Source organism: Halichoerus grypus, chromosome 13, assembly GCF_964656455.1.
Source record: "Halichoerus grypus chromosome 13, mHalGry1.hap1.1, whole genome shotgun sequence".
NCBI classification, from domain to species: domain Eukaryota; kingdom Metazoa; phylum Chordata; class Mammalia; order Carnivora; family Phocidae; genus Halichoerus; species Halichoerus grypus.
Window position 1 is genome coordinate 19,509,314 of NC_135724.1, and position 19,623 is coordinate 19,528,936.

At 39.2% G+C, this 19,623-nt stretch overlaps 1 protein-coding gene across 14 annotated transcripts in view; it reads left to right on the top strand.

Moving 5' to 3' along the window:
- Positions 1 to 19,623, top strand: part of TCF4 (transcription factor 4) — a 349,462-nt gene that overhangs the window by 112,513 nt on the left and 217,326 nt on the right. For all 14 annotated transcript variants that reach the window (XM_078060267.1, XM_078060269.1, XM_078060268.1 and 11 more), the window contains 2 exons: positions 3,308 to 3,369; positions 6,579 to 6,675. In XM_078060267.1, the coding sequence (XP_077916393.1) occupies positions 3,308 to 3,369; positions 6,579 to 6,675 (159 nt within the window). The remainder of the gene's footprint in view (positions 1 to 3,307; positions 3,370 to 6,578; positions 6,676 to 19,623) is intronic.

Here is a 19,623-nt window from a genome sequence, read left to right on the forward strand (position 1 = left end):
CCTGTGTTTGCTGGTTGCTTGAGAGAGTTTCCTGTTCCATCGAAGCCTCAATGTTCTCATATATGAAATGGGGGTACTGTTAGTGCGTTGAAGTGCTTGTGCTTAGTACAGTGTCAGATGCGTATTTAAGCTCACTAAACATTAGCTGCTATGATTCTTTGAGAGATGGAACAGTTCAGGCAGAGGGAATAGCAAGTACAAAACCATGGAGATAAAGAAGTGTGTGAGCACCTGCGTACACCAGCAGGGGGTAAGGAATGGCCAAGAGTAGGCCACGTGCAGGTTTCTAAAAAGTGAGTCTGGGCAAGATGCAGGTGCATCTGGATACAGATGCGATGGGAATGTGTACTGAATGCTGCTGAAACTGGCAACCTTGGCGGAAATTTGAAGATCTAGAGTGAGAGAGGCACGTGTTGATGGTGTGGGGCATGCATCTGTCTTGTGTTCCTGATAAGGCAGGCTGGTGGTCCTCAAACTACTGTGCACATGCAGATGACTTGGGGACCTTGTTTAAAACACAGTTTTCATGAGCGATCCAGACTCAGTTGGTCTGCAGTGGACCCCAAGATGCTGATTTTGAAATGAATATACAGGTAATCCACATGTAGGGGGTCTTCAGATGCCCTCTGAGATGTGCTGGAATAGTTGTTGAGGAAATGCTCACTAACCAACTGGCAGTCCTGATGAAGCTCAGTGGGAGGGAAGATGGAAACAAATGACTTAAAAGCAACATGTTGACATTCATTATGAGTTAAAAATCTTAGTGCTCTCCCTCTGTGGCTTCTTGCTCTTGGATAAAGGAGCACCCAGCTAAACAGATACTTTTTCAAAGAAAAAAGTATCATCCGAAATCATACAACTGTCTAGTAGGTTTGGGAGAGCTAGAGATTGGTCCTTATCTGTTAGATCTAGCAGGAGTCCAGGGGATGGAAAAGCCTGTTAAAAAGAGATCAGTAAAAGGGAGGAAGCAGAAAGGAAGGTGGAGCAGCTTGAGGTCAGGAAATGAGAAAGATGGAAATGAGAAAGGATGGGAAAAGAGCAGTCAGATCTGATTGGTTGGGAATCTATTTGTGAAGGAACCCAGCCAGTATTTAACCTGTTTTGAAAAAGCTAGACTTCCAGCATTTTTAATTAGTGGATTGCTCGCTTTTGAAATTGCCCAGTTGGGAATACTCAAGTTTTGATGTGTTTTATCTGCCCACTAATTAGCAGGCTGCTTGGTTGACCATCATTTTCCCTTTATTCTGTGGACAGAAGATGTTTATGAAGGTCTCCTGGAACACTCCAGCTCAAGTCTGGGTTAAAAGGCATAAGTCACTGTGTATTTAGTAAGAGTTCATACTAAACTATAAATTAAATTCTAGTACATCTTTTCTCCAACTCGCATCTTCCTTTTTGCTCTTTAGTGTGATTTTCCCTCAGCACTGGGCTTCTCAATCTAGACACAACTGACACTTGGGGACAGAGCATTTTGTGTATGTGTGTGGCGGGGGGCATTCTAACATTTGTAGGATGTTTAGCAGCATCCCCTGGCCTCTACCCCCTGGATGCCAGTGGCACTGCCCCACCCCCACCCCACCCCATGTTGTGACAACCAAAAATGTCTCCAGACATTGCCAAATGCTTTCTGGGGTCCAAAATCACCCCCCATGTGAGAACGATTCCTCTTTCTTCCTTGTCTCTGCCTGCTTTTGGTGTTTAAAAATTTCCTTGAAAATTGGAAAGGTAAAATGGGTCCAAGCAATATGAAATCTTATAGAATATAAGGATTCAGCTCCCAAATCCAGAGGGTTCTAAGTCACTTCTGTGAGTATTTCAGTTTGGCATACCCGTAGGCCAGGAGATGAGGTTGTTAAACAGCAGATGTAGGGAAAGCGTTGCACCTTCTCTCCAGACTGGATGCACTACCCAGAGCTTTCTTGACATCCCTTAAAGCTCACAGTCACTGATTTTAGCTGTCCGTGGGGGACATTTGTTTGCAGTTGCATTATCTCCTGAAGCACCCACAAAAGGAACAGAAATATTTGTTTAAAAAAAAAAAAAGAAATAATTCAAGTTTAGTGGTAATTATTTTTTGTTGCTGCTATCCCATCTCTTAAGAGACTCTAAAACGCTGCGTGCTCCAGTGTACCCAAAAATAAATCAACTAATTATACTGTGATTATTTCTTCTGATAATAAAATAGCAGTAATAAAAGGAAAGACAGTGGTGCATTAGGAGAATAAACAGTATCACTGAAATGTTAGGAAACACAATGAATGGGGTTATGTCTCCTGAACGGAAGTTTCACATCTCCTCCAGTCCTGTCAGAGGAGGTTTGTGATGGCCGTCTGCTTGATCGACCATGATCAAAATAATAGAACAGTGAAACTTTTTATACTTATAAAGGACCTTTCATCAACACTCTCAAAGCCATTTCTAAATATAGAGTGACTGATCTTTAGAACACTTTTATGTTTTAAAGCAATTGATACGATAACTTCACTGCAATACTCTCCAGCCTGAGCATTTTGCCACTTGAAGCCGTGATGGCGTGCTCAGCGTTAGAACTTTGCTGGTCCAGAGTTTAGAAGAATTTCCACTTGCTGGTAGTTCATATAGGTCTCTTCGCTATCACTTATCAAGATAAAACATGGCTTTAACGACTTTAATTTTCACATCTCAATGCCCAGATTAAGGATTGTAGCCAAGTGGTCAAATCTATTAAAATAATTAAAATACTGAGACAGTGTTGTCTTTACTTAAAACATTAACAAAAAAACACATTCTAATATCCTTGTAATGTACTGGTGGAAATAGACTGCTGAATCTGCTTTTTGTCTTGTGTATTTTGTTGCATGTCTGTTGTCTAATGTAATAAGCCTTGGCTAAAGAACAAGAAATATCCAAGAGCATTATGGCACAGATGCTGCTAATGTTGGTGTGAATATTTGCCTTAACTTACCTTTTAAAATACACATTTAAGGTTGTATTAGTGTCATTTTAAACTTATTTTGTACAAAAGATCTTAATAAAACTTTAAGTGCAGTTTCATGTCTATAAAAGTTGAGGCTATGAAACACTGAAGGATGGAAGTAATTTTTATGTTCATACCTCTGGTTCCTGAGGGTCCAGTTCATTTCTGCTGTGAATTTAAATGAGTTAATTTAAGTAGATGGGTCAGAAGCCACTATCATCGTGGTAGCCCTGTGCCTGATTCTTAATTAAAGGCAACAGGAGATTAATTTGAAACATTAATTTAAAAGTGCATATACAAAAAGGAAGAATTATTGCAAGAAAGCCTAAAGAACTTTTCTCTTGTCCCTAGATGTAGAAGACAGAAGTAGCTCAGGGTCCTGGGGGAATGGAGGACATCCAAGCCCGTCCAGGGTAAGTATATCTAATCTTTTCTCCCACAACCAGACATCCCGCATATGTAAATTGACAAACTGAAGGTGAGTTTCTCTCTCTCGCACACACAAACGCACAGATATATATATGCATACTAAGTTTAATGAGGATCAGCTTGTGTTTGCAGTTTTTTTTTTTTCCATTCTCTTATTGGATGCTGTTATTGAATTTGACACCTGTTCCACTTCTGCAACCAGAAGAAAAATCCTTCATTAAATATTTGGCCTTACTTTGCCAGTTATTGATCCAGTATTACAGAAAGTTATTTGTTGTAGATGGCACAACTTTGAAAAAAATCCTAGTATCCCTGTAATGTACTGGTGTAGACTACAGAATAATTCTGAAGACAGGGTATGAAGTTCTATCTGATCAGTATAATCTACATAATAAATCAGAGTTGATTTCATTTTGTAAACATGGTATTAATGCCTTTGGTCACCAGTTGGGTTCATTTATTTATTTGGTTTCAAATTTTTGCTGCTCCTTTTCATGGTTTTCCTTCATGCTTTAGTTGTTAGTTTGGGTGTAATGGGGAGACCATGGAATGGGATGGGAGTGGGGTGGTTAGGCAATGTGTATTTTTGTGTGTATATGACCTTGGGCATATCATTTCACTTCTTTGGTCCTCATTTTTCTAATTTATAAAATGAAGAAGTAAAGCCAGAAGATCTTTTATGTTCCTTCCCACTTAAAGATATATGATTTTATGTATAATCTGTTTTTAATTCAATCATTTCTAGGCCCTCTAAAATCCATGTCAGCTTTTCTAATATACGTCTAAATACCCCAAATTAAAAATAGACCGAGAGCACATAGTCAAACAAACACATGCCCCTCCCCCAGCCAGCTGTATAAATGAAGCATTATGCAGGGAGGGAACATTTTACTGTAAGTATTCACATAAATTTGAGGTGGGGGTGTTTCTATTTCGGCAGAAGAGGCAAGGAAGGTAATCAAGCTGTCACAGTGAGGACATTTCAGCAAGCCACTGTTGTCCATTTCCACCTGTCCTTTGACCTTGTGGTTGTCACTGGGGTCTTCATGGTGCGGCAGGGTCTGTAGGCTTACCAGTAGCTTTGTGGAGCCACCGCACCAGCTGTCGGGGGTGATATCCTAATGCATTATATGGATGGGTTGAGGAAATCTTTCCTCCTCCTCACGTTACAGGCTGCACTTGTAGAAATAAATCCATTCCCCTTGACAGCAAGTGTAGGAGATGACAGAATTTCCCCCTATTGTTTAGCTCATTCACACTTAATGTCTTACGATTTCTCACTTTAACACACACACTACTTTTAATTGTTCTTCTGAGAACGAGGTCCCTTAGGACCGTCCTTTGATTTCATTTTCAGTAACTGTCCCGCCATTTTTTTTCAGAGAATATTTTGGTGAATACTTTTGAGTCAATATTTTGTAATTTCTGTCTTCTCAATCCAGGGAGTTTGCATGTGATAGATTTCTGTGGCTGACTTGTACTGACAACCGTGCTAAGTCCCGTCTTCTCTCGTCCTAAAGTGGTGATATTATCCACTACCTTACAGCACTGTGCTGGGGTTTAAATTAGGTAGTGTATATTAAAGTACACTGTCTAAGGTGAGGACACTTAATAAATAAAGATTAGTCTTATACAATGCCCGGCATAGAATAAGTGAGTGCAAAACCCATACTAGGTATTTTAAAAAAATATGACATCTTTTTATACACTGACATATTGGCAGCATTAGATTACGGTATCATTCAAGTTAATTTTTCTAAATGAGGAAAAGTGATCAAAAACAGGATTATTTGGAACCTTAAGGGTTCCAATTATTCTCTAGTGAAGTAATGTGTGTTTTCATTTTTCATACGACATCCGTCTTTTTTTGTATGGGCAGATTCTGCCCTTTGGCTAACATGCCAACTGATACCTCTGAGTAAATTTGACTTGGTCTTTATGGGCAGTGCAACCAGCTGAGCAGATTGACTTTTTTTTCTTTTTTTTTTTTTCCCTTTTTGGTTACTTGATGCACCTTAGTCTGAAATTTGAACCCTGTAATGTAGGTGATTTTAACTTTTCCTATATGTTATTTAGGGACTCCTGGGTGGCTCAGTTGGTTAAATGTCTGCCTTTAGCTCAGATCATGATCCCAGGGTCCTGGGATCTAGCCCCACATTGGGCTCCCTGCTCAGTGGGAACCTGCTTCTCCCGCTCCCTGCTGCGCCCCCTGCTTGTGCTCTCTCTCTCTGTCAAATAAATAAATAAAATCTTAAAAAAAACCCCATTATTTTAATTTTAAATTCCATTAAAATAATTAGATAATCATAATCATGACAAATTTCTGCCAAAAATTAATGTCTGCTTTAAAACTTTTTTTGTGGCATGCTTTGTCCAAATCCAGAAGTACTAATTAATGCTAAAGTTTTGATGTTCCTTCATAGTCATGTTGTAATAATTTTAACGTTCTTACATGTTAATTACTTATGGAATGATCAGTTCTCTTACAACCACAAAAACAACTGTTACAAAACATTGAAATTTCAATACTGTAAAACCAAATGTTGTTCAAAGGCTCTATCTTGGTCTTCTAAAAGCAATTCATTATAGGCTATGGGTCGTTCTCCCTGATGGCACAATCTTGTGTTTTTTCTCTTTTTAAATAATTTCGGCTTGCCAGCACCTGGGTGGCTCAGTCGTTAAGCGTCTGCCTTCGGCTCAGGTCATGATCCCCGGGTCCTGGGATGGAGCCCCACATTGGACTTCCTGCTCTGCGGGGAGCCTGCTTCTTCCTCTCCCTCTGCCCCTCCTCCTGCTTGTGTTGTCCCTCTCTGTCAAATAAATAAATAAAATCTTATAAAAAATAATGTGGGCTTACCAAAATAGTAACTTCTAATATTTACAGTGCATTTTATATGTGTCAGGTGTTTTACATACATTATTTCATTTAATCATGTCAGCAACTTCCTGCAGTTGATTCTGTTGTTATTATTATACGATTTCACAGCTACCATGAGGAAAACTTGAACTCTGCAGACTCTAGAGCCCTCGCTTACCCACTGGACCTGTGAAGAGGCAGGTCCCTTATAATGCGGTTCCATAGTGGGAATGTGGACTTCAGTTTCTTTGGATCTCGGAGCTGTCAGTAGGGGGGGTATTTATATGCTGATTTATTCATGCGAAATGAAAACTTACAATGTTGTTTTATTTACAGAACTATGGAGATGGGACTCCCTATGACCACATGACCAGCAGGGACCTTGGGTCACATGACAATCTCTCTCCACCTTTTGTCAATTCCAGAATACAAAGTAAGACCAATTTTAAATTAACATGCACTTTTCAAATGCTGATATTTTACCATAGAAAGGGGAGAATACAGTCCAGACGGAGGACCTGTTTTTAGGGACTTGGATATTTAGCCAGTTCACTCTAGTAATTTTAAATTGCAGAAAAATACTGACAGTTTATGCTTGGTAATCACGTGTAAAGGACTATGTTTTATAACCACGTGGAATTACAGGATTTCAGTGATATCGAATTGCTGTGGAAATTTTGTCTTCCTTAGGTATAAAGCTCTTATCTCAATCTCAACGTTGCAATACTTGTTTTCTGATTTAAGGTTGATAAAGTCAAAGTGGTGAATATTTAAAATAAAAATATCTTCGGGCCTGTCTGTTGGCAATGATATATAGTTTGGGGTTATGGAAACCCCTTTAATAATAGGTTTAGATTGCTGAAATCAGAGTAGTGTATTCAAGGTGAATTATAAGATCTGGTTGTATATTTATCTTGGTGTGAGCTTTTTAGTGCTGATGGTCAAGGCAGACTGTATCTTACTTCACTGGAAGCAAGCTACCCTTGAGATAGTTTGCGGGTTCCCAGCATGCCCTTCATGCTGGTGTCTTTCGTGTATTTTTCTGTTTCGTTTACCCTGTAGGAATGTGTGTCTAACAGCAATAACCTGAGCAATGAGCAATAGCAGGTTTCTTGAGTTTCGAGTGAAACAATGATCTTTGTTCTAGTAAATGTGGTTTTCTTCTTAAGCAATATTAATAAATCTCTCAACTTGGTCAAATTCTATTGCAAATCCATCAATAAATGAAGTTAAATTTCTTGGCAGAAGGCGTTGGACCATACTCCAAGAAAAACACACAGCTGTAATTATATCACTCTGAAACCATAATTGCAAATGCTTCTAAAGAATGTCCCTATTTTTAAGCCTTGAAAGCTTACTTGTTATTTAATGTATAGATAGTCCTTGAATCTTAGTCATTTTTTTCAAAAGTCACCATCAAATCCATCTAAAGGAATTTCAGGTATTTAACACAAAGTAGACAAAGCAGAGAAATACTAGCAACTTATTTTAAAGTGGGTGATATCATATGTTTGTGCCTTTAAAAATCATTCCAACTTACGTTTGATCATTCGTTGTTCTTATACTTGTGTTCCTTCTTACTTTAAAATGATAAATTTCATATCTATGTTTTTTTTTTGTACCTAAAGCCAGCTTCCCCCTTTTTTATCAGTTGTTGATAGGGAGGTACAACAACTTTCCTATTTTAATACAGATACAGAAGACTAGATATATTTGTCAACTTAGATCTTAAAGAACAATTTTGGACTCTTCAGTGACAATAGTACTAATATTAAATTCTAACACCTTGCTTCTCACGTCATCCTCACTCAATTTCATAAAATAGAATAAAAGATTAACTTGAAAATAATAATCTTGGGAAGTAATACTTCGACGGCATATTAAAGGACTCCCTTGGAAGATTCTAAAACTCTCCTCTGATGAGCGAAAGTAAAATAGAATAAATGAATCGCTACTCATATTTAGAAGTTTATGTTAGGTACATGAAAAGAGTTTTCCTCAAGAACAACTTGATAAATTAGTATCACGGAATATGCCAAGCAATACAAAGATATTAAATATTTGTGCTTGTTCATCTGTCCTCATGGGCAACTGTTTTACCAGTCAAATTCGTTTTTCCATCCAAATAGTATTTAAAATATACGTGGGCTGAGAGCCTAGAGCCAGAGCAGAGAGAGCTGACTCTTTTCACTTAGTTGTTGTTTAAGCTGAAAGTCCATGTCAGCTGTGTTCTTTTATCCCGTCTGCCCTCCTTCCCATTAAACTCTTAAATATGGAGGCCAAGACAGTCTCCTGCATTGTGATAGGAAATGCTACTAAGTCCGGGAGGCTCCCACCCACTGTTCCCCATGAAAGGACTTCTCTGTTAGATAAGCTGTCTGGTCTGAAACATGGCTCTTTATTGTTTACAAACTGCTACATTTTCCACCTCAAGCAGATTTTTGCACAGAATAGATTTGTGCTGGGGCTAAATGGTTTATCTGACGTTAACAGCGCAGTGTCAGACCGGGGTCAGGGAAGTCGCCCTCAGAGTGAGAGGGCATGGCGCAGTCTGCAAAAAAAAGGAAAAAGATATTTAAACAACTATGAAATACCTCGCATTTTTAGTTTGGAAAAGAATTTAAAAATATTTCTAGAGGACTGCCCATGATGCCGCATTAACTCTTGCCACCCCTGTCATTTCTCACATCTCAAGCGCCTTCTTGATCAGCTTGACTATCTCAGGGCTAGATTAGGGGAACAAAGATTCTCATTGATTTTTGTCCAAGCTGCTGTTTATTTAAAATAAAACCACTTTCGAGATGGGTCATGCTTGGTGTTTATGCTGTGCTTTTATAAAGAGAAGATAGGTTGTTTTCCAGAAATTAGAGACAACCAATTACAAATGGAGACGAAGATAAAATAAGATCTATTAGTGTAGCCAACAATTTAAACTCACGGAATACATGGTCTATTCTGAACTGCTCTTTGTGTCCAAATCCATATTCGGTGTCCTGGTCTTTGCGGAAGTTTTCATTCTACCAAAAGAAGGCATTAGACTTCATTGGAAGTTTCTGACAACAGTTGATACCTGCTTTTAGAATCTTTAGTTTTCATTAAAACTACAAAGGATTTCTTTACATGTCAAAGATTTAATTCTGCCGTGATGTCATATTAAGGTAAAAGCTATAGCATAAGAAATAAATCAGCCACTTTATTGGACCAGATTCTCTATTGTCAAATCCATCAAGCCTGTGACTGAATTAGGCGTCTGCTACAGAAACAAGTGACACTAATTTTACAGGAAAGAGTTATTAACTGCAGATGACCTGATTTTTTTTTTTTTTTTTAAGTAAACTGTTCATTTAGCAGGGTTTTATTTTATTGCAAGGAAAGAAAAAAGTAATGAACTGCCCTCTCCTTTTGGGAGTGCATTATTATTATATATTTTGTTCTTAATGGCAATACACTATTTTGGAGAAATGATACAGGCATTGCTAACATTTGCTCAGAAACTCTTACGGCGACAAAGCGCTTTATTACAACTCTGAATTTTTTGACTTCACAGGAATGGTTTTGCATAAATGTTCCAATTTTTGTGCTATGATACTTAGGTTTGGCACCAAAATGCCAAAACTCAACTTATTTGTGTATCTCAAATTTTTGCAGAATGGCATATAATAGAGTATCTCCATTAGTTTATTCTTTAAGCCTGCATATCTGAATGCAATATCCTATTTGATAGTTTGTGAATCCCTACACCACAACATGAACAAATGAACACAAGCGCACTTGCATGCCTGCCTGGGGGCATGCGCACGCATGCGCACACACACGCCTATTCTGCTAGGATTACTGACCCCTCTCGGTTTATAAGGCTGCACCACTTCTTCCATTATTATCTGTAGGTATAGTTGCCATACAAAGTTTTGGAAGTTGTTATTGTGTAAATCCTATAAAGGGAAACATAACTAGAATAAACAAATAAGCAACGTAAATAAAATAAATAAGCAAAAATAAAATAAGCAAAAATAAATAAAAAAGCCAGCCCCTAATTTAAAAAACAAAGTAAGTGTGCATGACTTTTTGTTTTCCTTCTCATGTGGGAGAGTCTGGAGGAGTGGAGAGACTATAGCATAGCAGTGAGTCTTCTAATTAACTGCCTGCACTGACCAATTCATGTATGTACTCTCTTTTTAAAATGTTATTTATTTTTTTTATTGAGGTAGAATTGACAGATGACACTATATTAGTTTCAGGTGTACAACAAAGCGATCCGATATTTGTGTATTCTACTCTTTCATCTGACATTTCCTGAATCCTCGACCACCACTTTCATTGGGCAGAGACAAGCAAGTCAGTTTGCATTTTTGCTTCTTTGAAATGCCATGTCCCGTTTCGCATCTGGGAAAAACAAATCGCTTTTTCTTTGTGACTACTTATGGTTATTAATGATGAAAATGTATGCTTGATCTGTTGGAAACTTGTTCGGTGCAGTTTTTAAACAGTTTCATTAAACTTTTATAGGTGGTCAGTGAGTAGCTTTCAGAATATGCTGATGGGACAGAGGGGCCATGGGTCTGAGTCTTGTGTTTTTAAGAGGACTATATGCTATGGAATAGTTTGAAAATACTGACAAGAGCTATATGCAAAGAGTATAGATTTTTTAACATTCCCATCCCTGCTTATTTTCTTGCAAGCATTAAACTTTTGCAGGTAATTGTCCAAATGTTTTTACAATGGGAAACAATATATTTTCTAGCTAAAACTTTTTGATCCGAGGAAGGTCCTAAGCATGCATTTTCCTTCTATTGTTTCAGAGCCTTAACTGCAAACCAGATTGTTGAGTGAGCAAGTTGCCAGTAAGATTATAGACATGCATCGGTAACTGAAGGATGTGAAAAGTGATACTTTTGTACAGTTGGGTGCAGCTTAGCTCAACATCAGCTGCTGTGTCTTTATGCGTCCCATTGTGAATGGTTCGGTTTCCTTACTGTGGTGTTTGGTTCTAGTCCCAGTAACGGTACTCTACCAGCGCCCTAAATAATTTCCCACCATAGAGTAACTGGTTTCTAAACTAGCTCAGTGGAACATTTTACTGCAGGATTAGATCGGGGTTTCAGGCAGAACTGAAGAAAGCTGCTGGCTTATAGGATGACCTTTGAATCTCATCTGGGTTAGCGGTTGATATTTTGATTTGGTTACTGTGGTCATATTGTGACAGCTGCTAGCTCATTATAATTCGGTTCCACTGCTCCGTTTGCCTAGCAGGAATATTTAGGTTTGTATTACTTCCAAGTGTTTACGACTACCCTGAGTTTAGCCCAGCATAAAGGTGAAGTGTTGTGAGTGTTTTCAAATCCCAGTGGCAGAGGTCAGTGGCACATTCTTCTTGTAAAATGGTGAATGTGAGTAGATGCTAATACAGGGAGTTTTTCTTTTCATTGTAAAACTGGAAATAAACCTAAATGAAGAGGCTCTTACTAGGAAAACTGTTTTGAGAACCTTAACGTACAATAACCACATAGTTATGGTTTTTTTCAAAGCAGGGGTAAGATTTACCTTGACCTCTTTGTCAGGTGTTTTCTCTCCACGCAGGAATTTAAATATTTGAAACGAAACAAAACCAAACCTGTACAATGGTGCCAAATGTTTGATTTTCTAAAGTGCCAGAGGTCAAATAATATTTTAGTAACTTCATGAAAATGGAATTGTGACTATGAATGTCAGCTCTAGACATTTTAGTTCACTTTTAAATTGTTCTGAAGTTCGATAGTGATAGCAGGCTGCTTGCAGCTTCATTGGTTAGGGATGTCTGTGTATTCTCGGTGTCTTCTTTTTTTAATGATGCTTCTTTTTTTTTTTTTTTTTGCTTGAGGTTATCTTGATATCATCTGTTAGCTATTGGACTGATAATGTGGTAGCAAGCAATTGCTGAGAGAAGAAACACTTAATTGTGGTGTTATTTGTTGTCTGCTTTCTTTGTTTGGGAGTTTTGTTGTTTGAAGATGTTAACTTAAAATGTCTTCCCGAAGTATTAACAAATAAAACTATTTTAAGTGTCTTCCCAAGTGATACTATTAATCCTGATTTTGAGCTAAGGCTGGGTGCCAAAGAACTACTATTTCTACTCTGCTTTGTTGTAACCGTGGGTGGCTCTTCAGGTCAGGTTTTTTCACATCTCTAGATTGGGGGTGGGACAGACCTTTAGATGATCTCTGAGGTAATTTTCTCGTCTAATGGTCCATTGATCTTTTAGGTGTGCCATTTTATCCTTCTGCTATATTTTATCTTTAGAGATGTTTTATCGTTATTTCTAATCCATTCATCTCTATTTTATGATACCTTCAACTAACTTTGCTAGTGATGTGTTTTCCAAATGTTATTCTTTAAAGCCTGATTCAAATGGATGTTTCTTTTCTACCTCAGCTCATTCCATATCTATAGTTAAGGGATTGGATTGATTGAGGATAGAATAATAACTCATTAAGTTACGTCACCAGGAGAAAAGCATTACGCACAGGCCCATGCCTGGCATAGAGTTGTAGGACCTCGATAGATGGCTATGGAGTGGTTCCATTCGTGAATAAATCAGGAAATCAGATATAGAGGGTTTAAGTCCTGAATGAAAAGCCCATAAATTAAAATCAGGCCTACATCTATCTCACTGTATCAGGAAGAAAAGCCTCAACCAGAGCCAGTTTAACAGAAATTCATTCTATAGTACTATGTCCTTGACTGTGCAGAATATTCTAATGCCAGGGAGCAGATCATGTTACAGGGTGGTAGATTTCAGTTTTCACCAAACATACCACAAAATATTTTATTTATAAGAAATAAGTAATGTCATTCTTTTTTTTTGAAAGGCTACTGAAAAAAGTTAAGTGTTTCCAGTTTTCAGATAGGAAAACTTATTTCTTCTTGTCCAATCAATAAAAATGTCTGTCTGTCTTTCATTGGTCTTGCCTCCTTTCCACTCAGCCATTTACTGTATGCTATACTATAATGAATGCTGTGGTAATCAAATACTCTCATAGTCAGGTTTTATGAAATTTAGAAGAACTGATAGCAGAAAAACATTATCTGAAAACTATAGCCAACAGAAAAGTTAAGCACTTCTAAATACCAGAAGATTTCTCATGTAAAAACTTATGGACTCTAAGAGAAAATACATCATTTTAGAGTTAAATAAAAGTAAAAAGTAGTTTGTGTTGGGGAGGAATGCTTTTGCTTAGAAGTAATGGAAAATGTGACTAATGGTTGCTTAAGAAGAATTTTTCTCCTACCAGAAGTCTGCTAAAATTGGTTTGCAGCTCATTGATACCCAGGCAGGTGTCTGGGTGATTCCTTTGTGCTTTCCCTTATTGTCTCAAGATGACTGTCACAGCTTTAGATGTTAAGTATGGGTCTGATGCAGCAAGAAGCAGGGAAAAGGGAGTCCGTCAATGTGATCCCCTGCTCCCCGACATCCCATGGCCACCTCCAGCTACAAAGTTTGGTTGGGGGTGGGGAGGTACACAAGAGCTCCCCCGGCCTAGTCAATAGAAAGAGACAAGAGAAAAAGGAGTTGGGAATGCCTGTCAGGCTTGGTGACTTAACAGGGTTTTATTTAGTTTCTTCTCGGAGAAAAATCCATAATTTTCAACTTCACAGTCTGGAAAATTAAGAACAAGGCTCAGACTTTCATGTAGTAAGAAAACTATGAAATGGGCCTCAACTCTAAATTCTGGTCAGCAAGTTAGAGAAAGGGACAAAGAGACATGGAGTAGGAAAAAAAAAAAGTAGTGGAAATGAGGGAGGTGGAGAAAGGGCAGATGTGAGAGTCACCCACGGGAAGGCGTCTGAGGCATGCTGTTCTCACTTCATCTCCAAGGCTTGTGCTGTCATTGTCCTCATCCTCTGAGCAGCCAGCCAGAGTCAACCCTCTCTGTGTACGCATCACCCAGAACCTCCTCTTTTAGATCTCCGGCCTGGGTCCCTGCCAGTCTGCGGAGCACCCTGATTGTGCAGCAGACCCTTAGCTCCAGCCGTCAGTCTCTTCCACATCCCGGGCGGTGGTCCCACAACAACCATTCAGAGCAGGCCTGGCATCCTGAGCCACGAGGTGCCAGGACGTGCCATGACAAGACCCGGGCAGAGAACTTGTCCCTGCACTGCTGCCGAACGGTGTACCTCCCTCCAACACCCTGCCATGTCCCCGGGAAGCACTCACACAAGAATGCCCACTGCCTGGGGCCAAAAACACCCCTCTCTTTTATTTTAATATGTATACAATTGTATTTGCTGATCTTTAATGTGGAGGATTAAGTGCAGCCAAAAGACATTTAGTTTTAGTGAACACGCCAAGACTGCATGAAATTGTGGTGGGAGCTGGACTCAACTTTTGGCCAGAAGTTTCCCACCCGTGTTGAGCACAATCATGGCATGAATCAGGCCGGTGAGAACACAGGCGGGGGGAAGGACCGTATATCTTTAAAGGAAAGCTGGATGTGACATAAACAGTGCTTTTTTTTTTTTTTTTAAAGATCTTATTTGTTTATTTGTCAGAGAGCGCACAAGCAGGGGGAGTGTCAGGCAGAGGGAGAAGCAGGCTCCCCACTGAGCAGGGAGCCCAGTGCTGGACTTGATCCCAGGACCCCAGGATCGTGACCTGAGCCGAAGGCAGACGCTTAACCAACTGAGCCACCCAGGCGTCCCTAAACAGTGCTTGTTTTTATTGAGTGGCCAAAGTTTTCTCTCAGTTTCTCATTGGAAGGATGGCTTCTTGGAATTTTGCATAAGGTTGATATTTAAAAGATGCCTGTGATAGCAATTACCAGTAACCTACTTCCTGACTGGATCCTTAAGTCAGGATTAGATTAAATACTTTGAGTTTCTCAAACCTTCATTGCCCCTTGGCTCCAGGAGAAGCATCAGTGCAGTTACAGGGGCTCAGAACTAAAGTCCATGAAAGTTGTGTGTCTACCTCAAGTGCCAGATGGATTGTCAATAAAAATGAGCCTGTTTGCCCTATTCACATTATCCCCTTCCTTAGGACCGCAGCAGCAAAGAAACTCAGTTTTAAGCACTGCAAGCCTTGAGAGGCATTGTGGGATAGTAGACCAGGCCAGGAGTCAATGCAGCCTTACTTAGTCTTGACTGTTCCATTTCCTGGTGCTAGGACTCCCTTTCTCACTCCTGTGAATAATACCTGTCATACCTGCCCCGGAATCACTGCGAGCAATGCAATGAAGTGACACACGTTGGAACACCTGCTCTGTGATTGTTATCTTACGCATTGCAAGCCTACACACTGGTGCTCTGTCACTTCTGTCTGCAATTAATTGAAAACCATATAGATGTTGGGTCTTGGGCGCTAGCAGCTTTAAGACACCTTTACCTTCTAAGAAGATTGGAACAGAAGGCAAGAACAGGTGGAGATGGTCTAGAATGCTTGGTCCTCTAAACATCAAGACCAATGTGGAAAGATTTCTTTCTTAGCCAATTCACAAAAACAGTAAGCCTCTAAAATAATTTCCTCTTTTGGGACAACTTTGTTGAATTCAGATATGCCCCTTCTGAAATATTTGCCTCTAGCCATTTGTCTCTCCAACTTAAATATTCTCAAGTTTCCTAGAAACACCTTGGTATGGTATTTGAATGGTGAGGCTAGGGGGCCCACTGGCAAGTTGAGATTTCTTTGCCTGCATTGTAGGCCATCTGAATAATGAGTAACTGCTAGGTAGGTTGCTTTTCATCCAGGAGATACTATTACACAGACCTTCCACATTCTCAGGAATGTGTTAGAGATAGTCCTCATCCACCTCAGTTTGTTCTTCTCCAGAGAAGCTTGGCATAGAATGTTGCTCTGCATGTGATTATTCTCTGATTCTCTTCATTTCAAAGGGTTTCTGGGTCCTTCCTAAGGAACTGTGTATTATTTCTGAGTAGAAAGAGGTATTTAGTGGATGTCATTTCATTTCCTTTTGCAGAATATCAGGCCTAGGGACCGACAGTTGCAAGATGTATGGAGCATAGATTGGTATTAAATTAAATTTATTCCTAAGTACATAATAGATACGGCCCAAACATTTTTCATCTCCTTAATGATTGTTTATTAATCACTTCTCAATTCCTTGACACATGCTTATTAATAAGAAAAACTATAAGGAAGCTTCACTTTAAATTGGTGTAAAATATAGCTGGTGATGTTGTTTGTGTATAAAAGAAAACACTGAGAGCTTTCCCATAGGTTGAAAATCACACTAAAGCCCGAGTAGTGGTGAAATGGAGGGTGGTAAGCCGAGCAAGGATTGTTTTCTGCTGGGCATTGGTTTGACGCCTAGCTTGCTACTCTCCAGGGGTGTGCCCTTGGGTGATCTTTAGTGCTCTGTTGGAATTTCTCATCGGAGTCCTTGCTCGGAGTTGAAAAGCACCTAGCACTTAAATTCAGTTACTGTGAATTATCATTCCACCCACTTTTATTTTATCTAGGTGGTCTTTCTGTTTATTGGGTCTGACCAGCTTGGCAAAAGTGATATGCAAACGTGAGAATCATGTCGTGAATTTTGGCAGAATGTGGAAGTGATTAATTAAATGCCATCCCCTCATGGGCCATATTCAAGCTGAATGAAAATACAAAGCATGTAATATCTCATAACATTTGGTGGAGAAGGAAGAGACAAAAGAAGAGAAGGATGAGAAAGAAAGAGACACATAAAAACCGAATTTGAGAGCCTTCTGAGCACACAGTACAGTTTTCTAGCCTTGCATTATCAGTATTGCTGTGGCTAAGTCTCTGAAGTTACTAGGTTACTAATTGCTCTTGCCTTTTCCTCACCTTGACTATTCAGACCAAGCTGTACTCTTAACAGTTCAGTAGCCAAATCTGAATGCTTCAGATGCAAGCCTAAACTCTTTATGTGTAACTGATTGTACTTAATTGGGCAATACCAAATCGTGGAGGAAAATTTATTAGTGACCCTGCCTCCTTCAGAACTTTCAGAGTAATTGGAAGTGAGCCTAGTATCCATATTTTTGGAAGGCTTAAACACTGGTCTCCCGGCAGGATTAAATCCAAGCTCTATACTGTGTGTGTGTGAGTGTGTCTTTTTTTGTGTATGTGCATGTGTGTTTGTACTGCATAGTTTCCCTTTTCCTTATTTATTGATGGTCTCACAAATATTATTTGGAAATTGAGATGCGCTGAGCATAAATATTTTAACTATCATGGCAGGCTACTTAAGCAGCTGTGGACAACCTCTGTCAGGCATGCTAGTAACTCGTTATGGGAAAATACTAAATAGTAGTTTGCTGGATAATCTTTTGGGGATCTTTAAGTAAGCCATTTTTCATTTTAACCTTGGTTTCCTTATTTCTATTACTGACCTAATTCACGGAGGTGTGGTCAAGGGGGAAAGAGCTCTCTGAAATCTTTTGTTACCTCAAAATAAAAATGTTCTAAGTATATATACTTTTAGTGATTGCATTTTCCGTCCACTGAAAAGTCCTCTATATAGTTGGAACACCAAATTGGAAATAAAACAAAAGAAAGCAGCCCTGCTCACAGTCTTTTAAAGGCATTTTAATAGTTAATGAGATTTTGCCCCATACCCTCATGAGTTTCATTTAGTTCTGAAATAAAAATTTATGGCTGTTCTCTCAGCTGAGCTGATACTAGTTTAAGAGTGGAATTGAGTTCACACCTGCTCTAGCATAAAAAGAAGCCTCTCTGTGACTTCTTTAAAATACTCGCGGAGCAAAGCAAGAGAACTCACTATTCCTACAGTTGTGACTACACAGTAATGTTCTTTGCAAACACTAGGGAAACTGCTTATAAATTGGTTCTGATTTGCTGATAGTGTCCATAGTTAGATGCCCTCCCTAAGTTACCTGTGTTCCTGCAGGTGGAATGTGGTTGTGGGAATGCAGTTGGTTTGCATAGACAGTGTGGATCTACATTAACACTGTAAAGTGTACATAAGGGAAAATCTTTGCATTCGCTAAGCCATTTGGCTGCTCAGACATGGTCTGTTAGGCAGGCAGAGTACAATGGCTTTTCTGAGCACTCTAGTTAAGGGGAAGGATGTGTAAAGTAGTGTACACTTAGTTGGATAATTAATAATTAGTGAAGGCTTGTAAGTCTGTAATATAATATATAAATTTCAGTACCTGCCAAAGTTTTATCAGAGCAGATCATGTTTCCTTATTAGGAAGGAGTATTCCTCCATATAGAAAAATAAAATGCTCTCAGTTCGTGTGAAAATCTTAATGACTAAGGGAGGGCTGGTTTTTATATCAAATGCTGTTTTCTGTAGTTATTGTGATCAGGCAATATATTTGAGTGGTTGAATTTAAATAGCATTCCTATATAATAAATACTATTCCATATGAGTTTGACCGTAGATGACAAGACACTGCTTAGAAAAAATATTTTGGCTCATTCTAATATTTGGAGGCTGTTGACTTACCAAAGAAGCTCCCCCCAGCCTTATCCCTTTGCAAAAACAGTGGGGGTTGTTCATTTTATAACTTCATCACAGGTAAATATTCAGAGAGAGCCTTTTCCAGAGGCTAAGTTGGAAGGGGGAGAGAAAATAGAACGTGGATCCCGAGTTCAGTGTTTGGCTAGGTTTTACCGCAAGCGATTGTTACACTTCAGGTCTTAGATCCCCTGATCGAGAGGAAGTGCTCCCCTATGGCAGTGAGGAAAAGGGCAAATCACATATTTCTGAAAGCAAACTGGAATATCTTACCATTTTAAGAGTTTGATTGGCTTCTTGGTAAATAAAATTAATGTGTTATCAGTATGTCTGCAATCATATGGTTGTCAGTATATATATTCCTTTAACCATCTATATAAATTCCATTTGTACTAGAAGCCAGCCAAACTGATAGACTTCAATACTCAAATTAGTCTTGGGTTCATTCATTTCATTTAATCCAACAAATCTTTGTGAAAAATCTGTGCCATACAGACCTTGTGTTAGGTACTAACTAACATAGCGAAATGCCACTTTTCTTGCCTCCCGTGTGGCTCATAGTCTAAGGAAGGAACCAGGGTGGTATCAGATAGTTATAAATCAGGACATAGGGAAATAACCATGTTTATATAGGGTGCTGTTGGATTATATATCTGGGCTACCAACAACCGTCAGATTCCTCATCACAATGACTAAAATGTTTTGGTGCTCTCTGTGTGTCAGGCATGTGCTAAGTACACATATTTATCTTGTTTGTTCTTAAAATACAACTCTGTTAGGCATTGCCGTTCCCATTTTACAGGGAGAGGGGGCGGCAGTTGAGGGTCAGAGAGATTAGGTTGCCTGTGCAGCGCTGTGTAGTGAGTAAGCGGCGGAGCCCGGATTCGAAGCTGCAGCTGCTGAGTGCCCAGAGCCTTGTTTTCACCCACCCTGCACTGCCT